Raw genomic sequence first — 15,786 nt, 5'->3', positions numbered from 1 at the left:
TCTCTTATTTCCTTGAGCAGTGGTTTGTAGTTCTCCTTGAAGAGGTCCTTCACATCTCTTGTAAGTTGTATTCCTAGGTATTTTATTGTCTTTGTAGCAATTGTGAATGAGAGTTCACTCATGATTTGGCTGTTTGTCTGTTATTGATGTATAGTAATGCTTGTGAGTTTTGCATATTGATTTTGTATCCTGAGACTTTGCTGAAGTTGCTTATCATCTTAAGGAGATTTTGGGCTGAGATGATGGGGTTTTCTAAATATACAATCATGTCATCTGCAAACAGAGACAATTGGACTTCCTCTTTTCCTAATTGAATACCCTTTATTTCTTTCTCTTGCCTGATTGCCCTAGCCAGAACTTCCAATACTGTGTTGAATAGGAGTGATGAGAGAGGGCATTCTTGATTTGTGCTGGTTTTCAAAGGGAATGCTTCCAGTTTTTGCCCATTCAGTATGATATTGGCTGTGGGTCTGTCATAAATAGCTCTTATTATTTTGAGATACGTTTCATGAATACCTAGTTTATTGAGAGTTTTTAGCATGAAGCGCTGTTGAATTTTGTCAAAGGCCTTTTCTGCAGCTATTGAGATAATCTTATGGTTTTTGTCATTGGTTCTGTTTATGTGATAGATTATGTCTATTGATTTACATATGTTGAACCAGCCTTGCATCCCAGGGATGAAGCAGACTTGATCGTGGCGGATAAGCTTTTTGATGTACTACTGGATTCGGTTTGCCGGTATTTTATTGAGGATTTTTGCATCGATGTTCATCAGGGATATTGGCCTGAAATTTTCTCTTTTTTTGTTGTGTCTCTGCCAGGTTTTGGTATCAGGATGATGCTGGCCTCGTAAAATGAGTTAGGGAGGATTCCTTTTTTTCTGTTTGAAATAGTTTCAGAAGGAAACTCTTTGTACCTCTGGTAGAATTCATCTGTGAATCCATTTTGTCTTGGACTTTTTTGGTTGGTAGGCTGTTAATTACTTCCTCAATTTCAGAACTTGTTATGGGTCTATTCAGGAATTCAACTTCTTCCTGGTTTAGTCTTGGGAGGGTGTATGCGTCTAGGAATTTATCCATTTCTTGTCGATTTTCTAGCTAATTTGCATAGAAGTGTTTATAGTATTCTCTGATGGTAGGTAGTATTCCTGTGGGATCAGTGGTGATATCCCCTTTATCATTGTTTATTGTGTCTATTTGATTCTTCTCTCTTTTCTTTTTTTTTTTTTTTTTGAGATGGAGTCTTGCTCTGTTGCCCAGGCTGGAGTACAGTGGTGCCATCTCGGCTCACTGCAAACTCTGCCTCCTGGTTTCATGCCATTCTCCTGCCTTAGCCTCCCGAGTAGCTGGGACTACAGGCGCCTGCCACCACGCCTGGCTAATTTTTTTTATTTTTAGTAGAGACGGGGTTTCACCGTATTAGCCAGGATGGTCTCGATATCCTGACCTTGTGATCTGCCCACCTCGGCCTCTCAAAGTGCTGGGATTACAGGTGTGAGCCACTGTGCCTGGCCTTTCTTTTCTTCTTTATTATTCTGGCTAGCGGTCTATTTTACTGATCTTTTCAAAAAGCCAGCTCCTGGATTCATACTTTTTAAAGGGTTTTTCGTGTCTTTATCTCCTTCAGTTCTGCTCTGACCTTAGTTGTATCTTCTGCTAACTTTTGAATTTGTTTGCTCTTGCTTCTTTAGTTTTTCTTATTTTTTTATTTTTTATTTTTTGAGACAGAGTCTCGCTCTGTTGGCCAGGCTGGAGAGCAGTGGCACAATCTTGGCTCACTGCAACCTCAGCCTCCTAGGCTCACGTAATTCTCCTGCCTCCGACTCCTGAGTAGCTGGGATTACAGGTGTGTGCTACCATGCCTGGCTAATTTTTGTATTTTTAGTAGGGATGGGGTTTCACCATGTTGGCCAGGCTGGTCTTGAACTCCTGACCTCAGGTAATCCACCCACTTTGGCCTCCCTAAGTGCTGCGATTACAGGCGTGAGCCACCGTGTCCGGCCTTCCCTAGTTCTTTTAATTGTGATGTTAGGGTGTCAATTTTAGATCTTTCCTGCTTTCTCTTGTGGCCATTTAGTACTATAAATTTCCCTCTATACACTGCTTTAAATGTGTCCCAGAGATTCTGGTACATTGTGTCTTTGTTCTCATTGGTTTCAAAGAACATCTTTTTTTGTGCCTTCATTTTGTTATTTACCCAGTAGTCATTCAGGAGCAGGTTGTTCAGTTACCATGTCATTGTGTGGTTTTGAGTAACTTTCTTAATCCTGAGTTCTCATTTGATTGCACTGTGGTCTGAGAGATTGTTTGTTACCAGTTCCATCCTTTTGCATTTGCTGAAGAGTGTTTTATTTCCAATTGTGTGGTCAATTTTAGAATAAGTGCGACGTGGTGCTGAGAAGAATGTAGATTCTGTTGATTTGGAGTGGAGAGTTCTGTAGATGCCTATTAGGCCCACTTGGTCCAGAGCTGGGTTCAAGTCCTGGATATCCTTATTGATTTTCTGTCTTGTTGATCTAATATTGACAATGGGGTGTTAAAGTCTCCCAATATTATTGAGTGGGAGTTTAAGTATCTTCGTAGGTTTCTAAAAACTTGCTTTATGAATCGGTGCTCCTGTATTGGGTACATATATATGTAGGATAGTTAGCTCTTCTTGTTGCATTGATCCCTTTACCATTATGTCATGGCCTTGTCTCTTTTGATCTTTGTTGGTTTAAAGTCTGTTTTATCAGAGACTAGGATTGCAACTCCTGCTTTTTTGCTTTCCATGTGCTTGGTAAGTATTCGTCTATCCCTTTATTTTGAGCCTATGTTTGTCTTTGCACGTGAGATGGGTCTCCTGAATACAGCACACTGATGGGTCTTTTTTTTTTTTTTTTTGGGATGGAGTCTTGCTCTGTCACCCAGGCTGGAGTGCAGTGGCATGATCTCGGCTCACTGCTAGCTCCGCCTCCCGGGTTTATGCCATTCTTCTGCCTCAGCTTCCTGAGTAGCTGGGACTACAGGCACCCGCCACCATACACAGCTAATTTTTTTTTTGTTTTTGTATTTTTTAGTAGAGATGGGGTTTCACCATGTTAGCCAGGATGGTCTCGATCTCCTGACCTCGTGATCTGCCCGCCTTGACTTCCCAAAGTGCTGGGATTACAGTTGTGAGCCACCGCGCCTGGCCCACACATGGGTCTTAACTCTTTATCCTATTTGCCAGTCTGTGTCTTTTAATTGGGGCATTTAGCCCATTTAGATTTAAGGTTAATATTGTTATGTGTGAATTTGATCCTGTCATTATGATGCTAGCTGGTTCTTTTGCCTGTTAGTTGATAGAGTTTCTTCATTGCATAGATGGTCTTTGCAATTCGAGACTGTCTCAAAAAAAAAACAAAAAACAAAAAGAAAAAAAACAAAACACTACAGAAGCAAGAGCAAACAAATTCAAAAGCTAGCAGAAGACATAACTAAGGTCAGAGCAGAACTGAAGGAGATAGAGACACAAAAAACCCTTCAAAACTGCTAGTACTGGTTGTTCGTTTCCATGTTTAGTGCTTCCTTCAGGAGCTCTTGTAAGGCAGGCCTGGTGGTGACAAAATCTGTCAGCATTTGCTTGTCTGTAAAGGATTTTATTTTTCCTTTGCTTACAAAGCTTAGTTTGGCTCGATATGAAATTCTGGGTTGAAAATTCTTTTCTTTAAGAACGTTGAATATTGGCCCCACTCACTTCTGGCCTGTAGGGTTTCTGCCTAGAGATTCGCTGTTAGTCTGGTGGTCTTCCCTTTGTGGGTAACCCGACCTTTTCTCTGGCTGCCCTTAACATTTTTTCCTTCATTTCAACCTTGGTGAATCTGATGATATGAGTCTTGGGGTTGCTTTTCTTGAGGAGTATCTTTGTGGTGTTCTCTGTATTTCCTGAATTTGAATGTTGGCCTGTCTTGCTAGGTTGGGTAAGTTGTCCTGGATAATATCCTGAAGAGTGTTTTCCAACTTGGTTCCATTCTCCCTGTCACTTTGAGGTACACCAATCAAATGTAGATTTGGTGTTTTCACATAGTCCCGTATTTCTTGGAGGCTTTGTTCATTTCTTTTCACTTTTTTCTCTNCTGGTGGTCTTCCCTTTGTGGGTAACCCGACCTTTTTCTCTGGCTGCCCTTAACATTTTTTCCTTCATTTCAACCTTGGTGAATCTGATGATATGAGTCTTGGGGTTGCTTTTCTTGAGGAGTATCTTTGTGGTGTTCTCTGTATTTCCTGAATTTGAATGTTGGCCTGCCCTACTAGGTTGGGGAAATTCTCCTGGATAATATCCTGAAGAGTGTTTTCCAACTTGGTTCCATTCTCCCTGTCACTTTGAGGTACACCAATCAAATGTAGATTTGGTGTTTTCACATAGTCCCGTATTTCTTGGAGGCTTTGTTCATTTCTTTTCACTTTTTTCTCTCGTCTTGTCTTCTCACGTTATTTTATTGAGTTAATCTTCAATCTCTGATATCCTTTCTTTTGCTTGATCGATTCGGCTATTGATACTTGTGTATGCTTCACGAAATTCTTGTATTGTGTTTTCAGTTCCATCAGGTCATTTTTGTTCTTTCTAAACTGGTTGTTTTAGTTAGCAATTTGTCTAACCTTTTTTCAAGGTTCTTAGCTTCCTCGTATTGGGTTAGAACATGCTCCTTTAGTTTGGAGGAGTTCGTTGTTGCCCACCTTCTGAAGCCTACTTCTGTCAATTCATTAAACTCATTCTCTGTCCACTTTTGTTCCTTTGCTGGTGAGGAGTTGTGAACCTTTGGAGGAGAAGAGGCATTCTCGTTTTTTGAATTTTCAGCCTTTTTGTGCTGGTTTCTTCCCATCTTCGAGGATTTATCTACCTTTAGTCTTTGATGTTGCCGACCTTCGATGGGGTCTCTTGAGTGGACATCCTTTTTGTTGATGTTGACTATTCCTTTCTGTTTGTTAGTTTTTTTCTAGCAGTCAAGCCCCTCTGCTGGAGTTTGCTGGAGGTCCACTCCAAACCCTGTTTGCCTGGGTAACACCAGTGGAGCCTTCAGAACAGCAAAGATTGCTGCCTGTTCCTTCCTCTGGAAGCTTTGTCCCAGAGGGGCACCCGACAAATGCCAGCCAGAGCACTCCTGTATGAGGTGTCTGTCGGCCCCTACTGGGAGGTGTCTCCCAGTCAGGATACATGAGTGTCAGGGACCTACTTGAGAAGGCAGTCTGTCCCTTAGCAGAGCTCGAATGCTGTGCTGGGAGATCCACTACTCTCTTCAGAGCTGTCAGGCAGGGACATTTAAGTCTGCTGAAGCTGTGCCCACAGCTGCCCCTTCCCCCAGGTGCTCTGTTCCAGGGAGATGGGGGTTTTATCTATAAGTCCCTGACTAGGGCTGCTGCCTTTTATTCAGAGATGCCCTGCCCAGAGAGAAGGAATTAAGCAGTCTGGCTGCAACAGCCTTGCTGAGCCATAGTGGGCTCCGCCCAGTTTGAACTTTCCAGCGGGTTTGTTTACACTGCTAGGGTAAAACTGCCTACTTGAGCTTCAGCAGTGGCGGATGCCCCTCCCACCACGAAGCTTGAGCATCCCAGGTTGACCTTAGACTGATATGTTAGCAGCGAAAATTTCAAGCCGGTGGATCTTACTTAGCTTGCTGGGTTCCATGGGGATGGAACCTGCCGAGCCAGACTACTTGGTTCCTTGACTTCAGCCCCGTTTCCAGGGGAGTCAATGGTTCTCTCTTGCTGGTGTTCCAGGTGCCATTGGGGTATGAAAAACAAAACAAAACAAAACAAAACAAAAAAAACTGCAGCTAGCTTGGTGCCTGCCCAAACGATCACCCAGTTTTGTGCTTGAAACCCAGGGCGCTGGTGGTGTAGGCACCAGAGGGAATCTCCTGGTCTGCCAGTTGCGAAGATCGTGGGAAAAGCATAGTATCTGGGCTGGAGTGCAGCGTTCCTCCCAGTAGAGTCTCTCGCGGCTTCCCTTGGCTAGGGGAGGTCCTCTACCCTTTGTGCTTCCCAGGTGAGGCGACACCACACCCTACTCCCTCTGTGGGCTGCACCCAAGGTCCAACCAGTTCCAATGAGATGAACCAGGTACCTCAGTTGGAAATGGAGAAATCACCCGTCTTCTGCTTTGATCTTGCTGGGAGCTGCAGACCAGAGCTGTTCCTGTTCGGCCATCTTGCCAGCAAATCCTTTTAACTTGTATTTTAAGTTCAGGGGTACATGTGCAGGTTTGTTACATAGATAAACTGGTGTCGTGGAGGTTTGTGGTACAGATTATTTCATCACCCAGGTATTAAACCTAGTTCCCATTAGTTATTTTTCCTGATCCTCTCCCTCCTCCCAGCCTCCACCCTCTAAAGGTACCCAGTGTGTGTTGTTCCCCTCGGTATGTCCATGTGTTCTCATCATTTAGCTCCTACTTATGAGTGAAAATGTGTAGTATTTGGTTTTCTGTTCCTATTAACTGGAATTTTAACTGGAAGGGATGTGCCTGTCTTGTTTTCCAGTTGATTCCTAGAGTCTTGAATGGTGCCAGGCACGTAGAAGATATTCCATAAATATTTATTAAGTGAATTCCATAGTCTTGATTCCCCTTTGAAATCCATATGGTAGGGTAATTATTGAAATAATCTCAGTCATTTTGGGAAGATAGATGCATACTTACATATATATTTATATATAAAAAGGTCTGTATTTAATTTTTTTTTAACCTGCAACAAATCACACTAGGTGCTCTTTGGAGTGTTTTTTATTTATCCTAAATGTGCCTTCTTTCTGGCTTCAAAAGTTGCTTCTAGCCCTGAGGTCTTAGGGAGCAAGCTTGCACTTTCCCTCTTTACATCTTGCATGACTTAAAATGTTGCCCCTGTATCCCATTTTAGCCTTCCTAGACTTAAGAATTTTATCTCCCAATTTTCAATTTGTGAATACAAAATAAGTTCATCTCTGAGTTTCATCTGTCAGGTTTTAATTTAAATCTTACAATTTTACATTTATATTTTTAAAAGAAATGACTTTCTCGTGTTAGATCAGAGAACTTACAAAGATAAGCTATTTGTTTCTTTCTTTTGGTGAAGACTTGGCATAGAGTTTAGTTCCTGTCCCCAGAGACTGACTTACCATCTATCCAGAAGATGAAGTAAGATGAATTGAAAGATCATGAAAACATTATGAGAAAAGAAAACTTGCATTTTTTGTGCAAAACTGCTTTGAGCTGTGGTCCTTTGTAGCATGTTTGGTGTGTTTGAACAAGAGGGGGTTGCTGGTAGAACAGAATCTTCAGGTACAGGGATTATTCAGCCCAGGTTTTACTGAATTTATGGTTTGGGGGTTGCTGGTAGAACAGAATCTTCAGGTACAGGGATTATTCAGCCCAGGTTTTACTGAATTTATGGTTTTCAAAGTGACCAAAAAAAAGTAAACGCATGCTAATGGTTACTCACATAATACTGTCTTTAAAGAGTTAGCTTTTGTACCTAAGTTCATTTGGGAGGACATAAACCCCTTCTTGAAAAATAGCACAGTTATTTCCTCTTTTCTATACTTTATTGTCTGTTATGCCATGTCATAACTGGCAAAGTGTAAAACTAGACATATTTTCTTCAATATAACTTCCTGCTTGAAACCCAGGGCCCTGGCGGTATAGGCACCAGAGACAAACTCCTTGTCTGCCAGTTGCAAAGACTGTGAGTTTCCTATAACTTCCTCTCCTACCCTTCTCTGCTCCCCCACACCCATTAATGAAACAAATACAGTTGTCCCTCAGTATCCGTGGGGAATTTGTTCCAGGACTCCCTGTAGATACCAAAATCCATGGATGCTCAAGTCCCTTATATAAAATGGTATATATATATAACCTAGGCACATCCTCCCATATAATTTAAATAATCTCTAGATTACTTATAATACCTGATACAATGTAAATACTATGTATATAGCAGTTATACAGAAGGTCCCTGATTTATGATGGTTTGGCTTATGGTTTCTTGATTTTATGATGATGTAAAAGTGATACACATTCAGTACACTTCTTGACTTAGGATGGGGCTATGACCTGGATAAACCCAGCGTAAAGACTAAATATCTTAAGTGGAAAACTCACTTTTGCTTACAATATTTTCAATTTATGATGTGTTTATCAGCATGTAACCAATTCCATCATAAATTGAGAAGCACTTATACACTCTTTAAGATTTGTATATTTTTGCATTGTTAATTTCAATTTTTTTTGACTGTTTTTGATCTGAGGTCAGTTGAATCTGTGCATGCAGAACCCATGGATATGAAGGATCTTTATTTGTACAAAATAAAGTTGCTATCCTCCTGGAACACCTGTATATACACAGTTTATTGTTGGTAGCACAGAGAAAGGACGTCAGCATATTGTGGCCAAAACCTTTTGTTGGAGATGTTAAACCCTCAACTTGCTGACTCATCTTTTAAAAATTTGTTAAGAACTTTTATGGTGCAGATTTTCTTTTCTCAAGGGACTTTATGACATTCTGATGTACCTGTTGGATCACATTCACGAAGCAGTCATGACCAATCTTTTTGGTACTTGATGCTTTCTGAACATACTGCAGTGCAGTTGCTATTTATTGATTGCCTTGGGAATTGCTGAAGAACAGAGGACTTGGGCTTTTAACTAGAATTCACTTTTACTTGGTATACATTTAGATGCCTTGCTGATAATTGATTAAAAGGAAATGGCTTCCCAATAGTCATGGTCATTGAAGACCAGTGTGGAGGCTAAAGCAACTTCATCTTGGATGTGAATCTGCTATGTTGAGTTCTGATTAGATCCAGTTCCTCCAGGAATGCCTCTAAGGTTTTTATTTTCTCTGTGGTTTCTTATGTAAAAGCACTTAAGACAACCATAAATCCCACCCTTAGGTCAAAACAACTCTGATGTTATCATACTTACTGTAAACCCTGCCCTTAAGCAATTGTCCTACACACCCCTTCTGAAGTCTGTAGACCCTTTCCCTACGGTGGATAAGTCCTGGGTCTAGGGAGTAGGGGGCATGGCGGGATAACAGTGCAGGCATTCACCATCTGTCTTGTGGGGTGCCTGAGACATGGCCTCTGTTTATAATTCCCTGTGAAATGTTTCTTCCTGAGAAATTGTATTTCTCAGCCTCTTTCTTTGGCCTCTCAGCTTCCTTGGCTTTGGGGTGGTGGTGGTTTGCATAGAGCTGCTCACTGCAGAAAACTAGCAAGTGCAAGTAATAACTTAGATCTAAAAAGCACACAGAGTGCATTTAGGAAGCTTTGCACCTCTGATGCATGCCGAGTCCTTGTTGTCTGGTTCCCTGGCTTGGATCCATGTGCCCACTATCCAGTGTTACTCCCTCATTCCAAATAAGCATCAGAATATATTCTGGAGATAACTGAACTCAAACCACATTTTATCAAGATGTGTGTAAATTAACCTAAGTCAGTATCCACTAAGCTACTTCAAGAAAAACTCCTCTTTTTACAGGGAGGTATTTGTGGCAGATGGTTAACCATGGACATATCCAAATCAGAGTTGTCTTTCAGGAGTGACTATATTTCCACAGCTTGTGGAAAGATGATATTCTCAGTAGGCTTATATTTCAGTGCTTGGAACTTACTTTTGCTGAAGGTTGAAAATTGCTGTTAAGAGAAACAAATGGTTCAAAACACGAAGAATCACTTTTAGGATAATTAAAACTATGTTGAAATTTTTATTTATCAATCTGGTTTCTAATATAATTTTAGTTAAATGAAAGACATTCACAAAGAATATTAGGCATACGTACATAATTTCCTTTTTTCATTCTAGTTTACATGCTGTTGCTTTTAGAGAGTGAAATTTTGTGTTATTTCATAGGGATGGAATCCTATTGGACTTTACAGAAAGAATATTTAGCCCAGGTTTTCACAGCGCTAACCTCTGCAGTCACCATGCTCACTGAGAAAATTTTAAAAACTTGACAAAATAAAACTTAGAATCAGTAAAATCTAGAACTGTTTCTTGGCCTACTTGAGAGGAACTTCCATATTTTCACAGCCATCTCCAAAAGCAGCAGTTGCTGTAAATTAACTGAGACTTGGAAATGGTGCAGACTGTTTTGGTAGAACTGTTCTTATACCACAATTTTATCTGGAAAATAAACTTGTAAATGCGTGCTGTATATTAATATGTGTGTGCCCATATTTATTTTTATTCTCTCCTGCCAGTCTTTGCTCAATGGGAGATAACAAACCAACTTCTCAACGTGATTTCCCCATTTCATTGAATATGAGATTTATATACCAGTTATGAAGAAAACTGCTGTGAAAGAAATGTACTTAAAGTTTCCAACATTACCATGCAGATACATGGAGAATAGGCACCGAGCCACTAGGCTACATGAACATGTCACGTTTGTATTTTGTGTTGGCCTATGTATAAGCCAGTCTAGCATGTTGGAAGGCATGTGTAAGAGTAGGTAAGGGAGCTATAAGTTACATTCAGGTGGGAATTTAGGGCTTTCTGCACAAAATATTCTAATTTCTCTGTCCTTTTGCTATGTTGCATCTCCCAGTGTTGACAGGTTAGTCTGCATGATTAATAATTGAGCAGTTGTAGAGCCATGCCAGTAAGTCTCCAATTCCTGAACGTGGCCACATTTGTCTTTTGATGTGACTTTCAACCACAAGCCACAGATCCTCCACTAGGCTCCACTGACTTAAGCCTTCATATAAGGGTTTCAGGGTATTTTGCAGTCAAGAATCAATGGCACCTTGCAACTGTCTTATGAAGTAGGTAAAACAGCTCCATCTTAAATACAGGACAAAAGTTTGAGGACTTGACCAAGGTCACACAGGGAGGGTCACACCAAGGCAGGGAGAGAGAAAGCGGATGCTGTCAGCTAATTCTCAGGGTCCACTCTTATCAAAACATCATTTAAAAAATGGGGCTGGCTCAGCACGGTGGCTCACACCTGTAATCCCAGCACTTTGCAAGGCCGAGGTGGGCAGATCACTTGAGGTCAGGAGTTTGAGACCACCCTGGCCAACATGGTGAAGCCCGGCCTCTACTAAAAATACAAAAATATTAGTCCGGTGTGATGGCGAGTGCCTATAATCCCAGCTCTTGGGAGGCTGAGGCAGGAGAATCACCTGAATGTGGGAGGAGGAGGAGGTTGCTGTGAGCCCGAGATGGTGCCAGTGCACTCCAGCCTCAAAAGAAAGAAAAGAGGGGTGGGGAGGTGGGCAGGGGCCATTGATTATTAGCTGAAGTCAGCTGTGGACATTGTTACTGTTTGTTTCTCACTGGTTTAGGATCAGGTGGTTCTACTGGGACTAGCAATTTAGAACCTATCTTTGACTGGCTTACTTGAATTCAATTTAATAATTGCTGCCTTTTTTTGGGAAAATTGCTCAACAGAGTGGTGAAAAGAAAAGGGGGGGTTTCAAATTCAGTGTTGTTTGGAGGCATGAGACAGACATAAAGGTACCATTAAAACGTTCGCTGCATAAGAGCAGGATATAGTGTGGCAAGGAGAGGAAGAGAGAAAAAAGTAGGATCGAAAAGAACAGATTGCATCATAGAAGGAAAGAAAAGCTTCCTGACACGACCTGAACACTTGCATGTTCAAGTCCCATAGCTGTGTGCTTGTTCCTGAAGTGCTTCCAGTGCCTTCTGTCTGTGCCCAGCTCTCAGCCTGCATATATGGTGGCTGCTCAGCAGGTGTTCAAAAGTAATATTAAGATAGACTCTTTGGCTCATGCCAATGCTTTTTCTTGTGCCTCTGAGTTCCTGTTCTTGTTAGTAAAGGATGCTTGTTTGTCAAATGCAGGGCAGTAGGACATTTTCTAGTAAAGGTTCTCTAAATTATTGTTTTCAGCTCTTTAATGAAAACTTCCGTATAACAAGTCTCTTTGAGCAATTGGTTGAAAGCCACAAGGGGAAATGTATTTTTAAATATTAAGAAGGGCCAGAAAATAATTTAACAATAAAATAACTTTTTCAACCTCCTGGACCAGCTTTCTTGAACTCTAGGGAGTCTGTTATTTTGAGAGCTTAGAATCGCACTAACCTTGCATTCATTCAAAGTCATCGCCTATCTTTTCAAAACATCAGTATTTGCTTCATACACAGATGTTTCCTGCACAACCTTAAATCCGCCGTTAACTTTCCCTGAAACTTTAGAACAGCCTATTTTGTTGTTGTTGTCTATACATATCATTTAAAGAGGCTACTACCAACATACTTGTGCTTGCTTGATAATGTATTGGAATATAAGATATCAAGATTGTGTGAGAAGTGAATGACAAAGCAGAATTAGGCACTGAGAGCTTGGGTGGGAATGTCATGGTTATCGAGGCTGCACTGTGCTAGGCTGTCCAGGGAGAGAGTTGGAAGAAAGACTTAATTCCTTTTCTTCACATAAATATATTATTTACCATTTAAAATGTACTGGATATGGCCTTCATAAGCAGATGTAGGGATTTTAGTTAAACTCATAATCCCAAGAAGAGGTCAAGATTTCCAGCATTTATTTGGCACTTAGTTACTTGATACTTTATCCACCTTTTGGTTTCCTGTCTGATGGCCATATTGTAACCCTCTTGAAGAGAGAGAGACAGTATCCTATATGTCTTAATTGATGGTGATATGGGAGAAGCACTGATCCCTGCAGTCATTCCAGTGTCCTAGGTTTGAAATTTTGGTGAGAGGATTGGATCTCATTTTTCACCTTTTGTGGGATGAGAAAGGATGAGAATATTTTAGTAGCAGAAGCCGTTTTGGGTGACTTTAATCCCCTACTCATTTTGGGAAAAAAGGAAAAAGTGTTGACACAATGCATAATGAACAGAGCTATTGTGGGAATTGCAAGAAATAATAAATTTCCATTGGGCATTATTTGGTAAGTGCAGAAGTAATACCTGTAAACCAGGTTTAAAAATCAGAAACACTTCTAAAATGTTATGTTTAAAATTTGCCTTCAACAATACATACAGTAACTCCTAATGGTAGTCATCTTGGCTAAATAAAACAGCCTTTGCTTTCAATATTTCATTTGTAAATGTTACATTGTTCTGATATTTAGTGATATGAAATGTTTTTCCACTTTAAATGTATTTTATAGAAGAATGATTAAAACCTTTTAAAATTAAGGGTGTCCATGACAGTGCCTGAGCTCAACCAGCAATGGTAAAAAGGCATCAGGATTCCCTTTTGTTCTGTTACCTTGACTTGCATGGGAATGAACTGGTCCAATGTCTCTTTTGGAATGTGCTGTGTACTGGTGTAATGTGCCACTAGCACCTCTAGGTAATGTTTTCCATTACCCAAGAAACTAACATGCCCCAATAAGTTAGGCATACTGAGAATCTTGAAAAAGAAAGCATTATTCTAACCAACTAGAATTTCCATTTTATTGAGCTGGGCCATCAGAACAATAGCATCTATACCTCTGAAACCTCCTCTTAACCTCTCCCAGGCAAAGAAGGAAAAAGTGATCATATTTAATTCCTCAGAATGGTGGGATCTCAAGATTTTTTAAAAAGTGCTTATTAAGTATAAGAGGCTTGAAATACAATGATCACAAATGGTAGTCTTTCTAGAAATAATTTTGTATAATCTGTTTAAAAAATAAGATTATTTTTGGATGCATTGTCCTCATTTGTTTACATGAAGTGTATTATTTTTAACTATAATCAATGAGTTATTTGTTACACAGCTGGGTCAAGGTTTCAGATTAAACTAAGAGGTGTGACTAACTATACTTGTCCATCGTCTGAGAAGCAACAGGTACCAGGTTTGTGAGGAACTTGAGGTTCAAATGTGTCCATCTTAGAAGATCCCTGAATCACAGCAGTGTGATTGGATGGAAAAACACGTGGAGTAGTTGATTTAAAATATGGCAGTGTTTTCCATATCATCCAGAGTAACAGCCATAATAACTTGACTTTATTGTGTTGCATCCATTTATAGGACACGGTCTATTAGGATTTTGTCACAGGGGTGGAAAAACTACCAGAGACTTAAAGCAAAATAAGAAGCACAACCTAATTTATGCATTCACTAGAAATTATCCATACGTTTGCTACAACTTTAAAAAGAAAAAGAGCAAACAAATCATAACATCTGGCTCTAATTACCCATTGAGGCGCTTATACATATATAAATCCAGTATGTTTCAGATAAAACAGGAAAAAATCTTTTGTAACAGCTGGTCACCATGGTATTGCAGCTGATAGTTACAGAAATTGAATTGGTCTAAAACTACATACGTGGAACAATATTAGCTTGTAGAATTCAATGAAAAACCAACAACCCCAATATAAACTGCCTTCCCTGGTTCTTTAATGCCTCTCTCCAGTTGTGCTGATTGTGTCGTTACACACCAGGTGCCATGCACTCTCTTGCTTCAACTGCTGTTATCAGTCAGGAACCCCAGATGCCAGAGAGCTGGCATAGATTGAACTCTGCTTGAAAACTGGCAAATAGGTTCTCTTTGCCCCTTTCTTTTCCAACTTATAGGACGTCAAAGGAAATAGTATATGAACACGAACTAGTTACTACAACAGCCCATCAAGGTTGACTAGAAGCAAAAGGAAGAGAATGTTGGGGGCCATATGTAGGTGCATCAGCTTTTCTCAAGAAAAAATACCCATGTTCTAAGGGCTCTTAAAAATGTAGAAAACTTGCCCTGTTACCACGGGTCTTTAGAACACCTCTAAACACACACAAAATAAGACAGATATTACCTACAAACTTCAACCATTGCTTAAACTCTAAAAGCATTTTTTGTATTATTTTGTTTTGATACAGAAGGGAAAGCTCAGCTATAAAGAAATATAAAAAAAATTTTTTTGTGTGTGATCAGTCTCAAGAATATTCCATTGCCTGCCTCCCCCAACTTGTGCTGATATTTTAAGGATGTGCTCAAGAGTATGAAGCAGGGTGCTTTTGTCCCTTTCTCTCCTTCCTAGTAATTCCCTCCTCCCTATCCCATAGCCAAGTAGCCACCCCTCAAATGAGCCATTCCTTTTTGCTTTCATCAATGGTCTCTGTGAAATTGGGGTCGTTGTTCATGATGGCGGCGTCTGCGCTCTCTGCCGACTCCGCCCCCTTCGCTTCATTGGTATGGTAGGTGCCCTTGTGGCGGAACATGTACCGGATCAGGAAGACCAGGGTGCAGAGGATGGTGAAAATCACCACAGCAATGACGCCTGGCGGAGAAAGGAGAAGCACCAGAGGTTAGACAGGGCTTGGGTGTCCCTCCAACACTGTCCCCACTTCACTACAGCTCTCTCAGACACAGCCCTCTCCCATATAAAACACAAACTCCAAAACAACAAAGATAACAAAAATGAAGTAAGATTTCTGTTTTTGTCCATGAAGGAGTAACAGGAAAATCAGGAGTAACTTCCCTTCCAGCCAAAAGTAACTAAAATACTGGACACAGTCAATGAAATGACAGTCTTCAGACACTAGAAAACAGGCAGAACGGAACCATGATGTCTGAGAACAGAGAAACAAAAAGGAGGAATCCTACAATTTTCCTCGTTTTCTGGCTGCCAGCAATTTTTGGACAGCAGTGTAGGGAGGGGCAGCACAAGAAAGCACAGTGGTTTCCCTGCATGGAGAGGGGAGACAGAGTGCGTACGAGAGAGCCGTGTATATTAGAAAGAACCGTAATAATCTGCACAGAAGTGTCTCTGAATTTGTGGCAGAATAACACTAACGTGTGCATGTACAGAATGAAAGTCCATAGGCGAGGCAAAAAGCAGAGCTCTCGGGGGGCTGGGAGACGTTTATGTTCCAACCAACCAC

General features: G+C 40.7%; 1 protein-coding gene and 1 pseudogene across 1 annotated transcript in view; both read right to left on the bottom strand.

The window, feature by feature from the left end:
• The window catches only part of LOC108515162 (exosome complex component MTR3-like), a 27,557-nt pseudogene extending 15,496 nt beyond the window's left edge, over window positions 1-12,061 (bottom strand).
• A 423-nt stretch (window positions 12,062-12,484) lies between these two features.
• The window catches only part of LOC108515161 (contactin-associated protein-like 2), a gene marked incomplete at its 5' end in the record, with an annotated part of 480,745 nt that continues 477,443 nt past the window's right edge, over window positions 12,485-15,786 (bottom strand). The window contains one exon of the mRNA XM_017851841.1: window positions 12,485-15,182. Coding sequence (XP_017707330.1) covers window positions 14,983-15,182 — 200 coding nt within the window. The remainder of the gene's footprint in view (window positions 15,183-15,786) is intronic.

Source organism: Rhinopithecus bieti, unplaced genomic scaffold, assembly GCF_001698545.2.
Source record: "Rhinopithecus bieti isolate Rb0 unplaced genomic scaffold, ASM169854v2 scaffold_34870, whole genome shotgun sequence".
Lineage (NCBI taxonomy): Eukaryota > Metazoa > Chordata > Mammalia > Primates > Cercopithecidae > Rhinopithecus > Rhinopithecus bieti.
The sequence above is the reverse complement of the archived record's forward strand: the minus strand, read 5'-3'. Positions and strand labels throughout refer to the sequence as shown.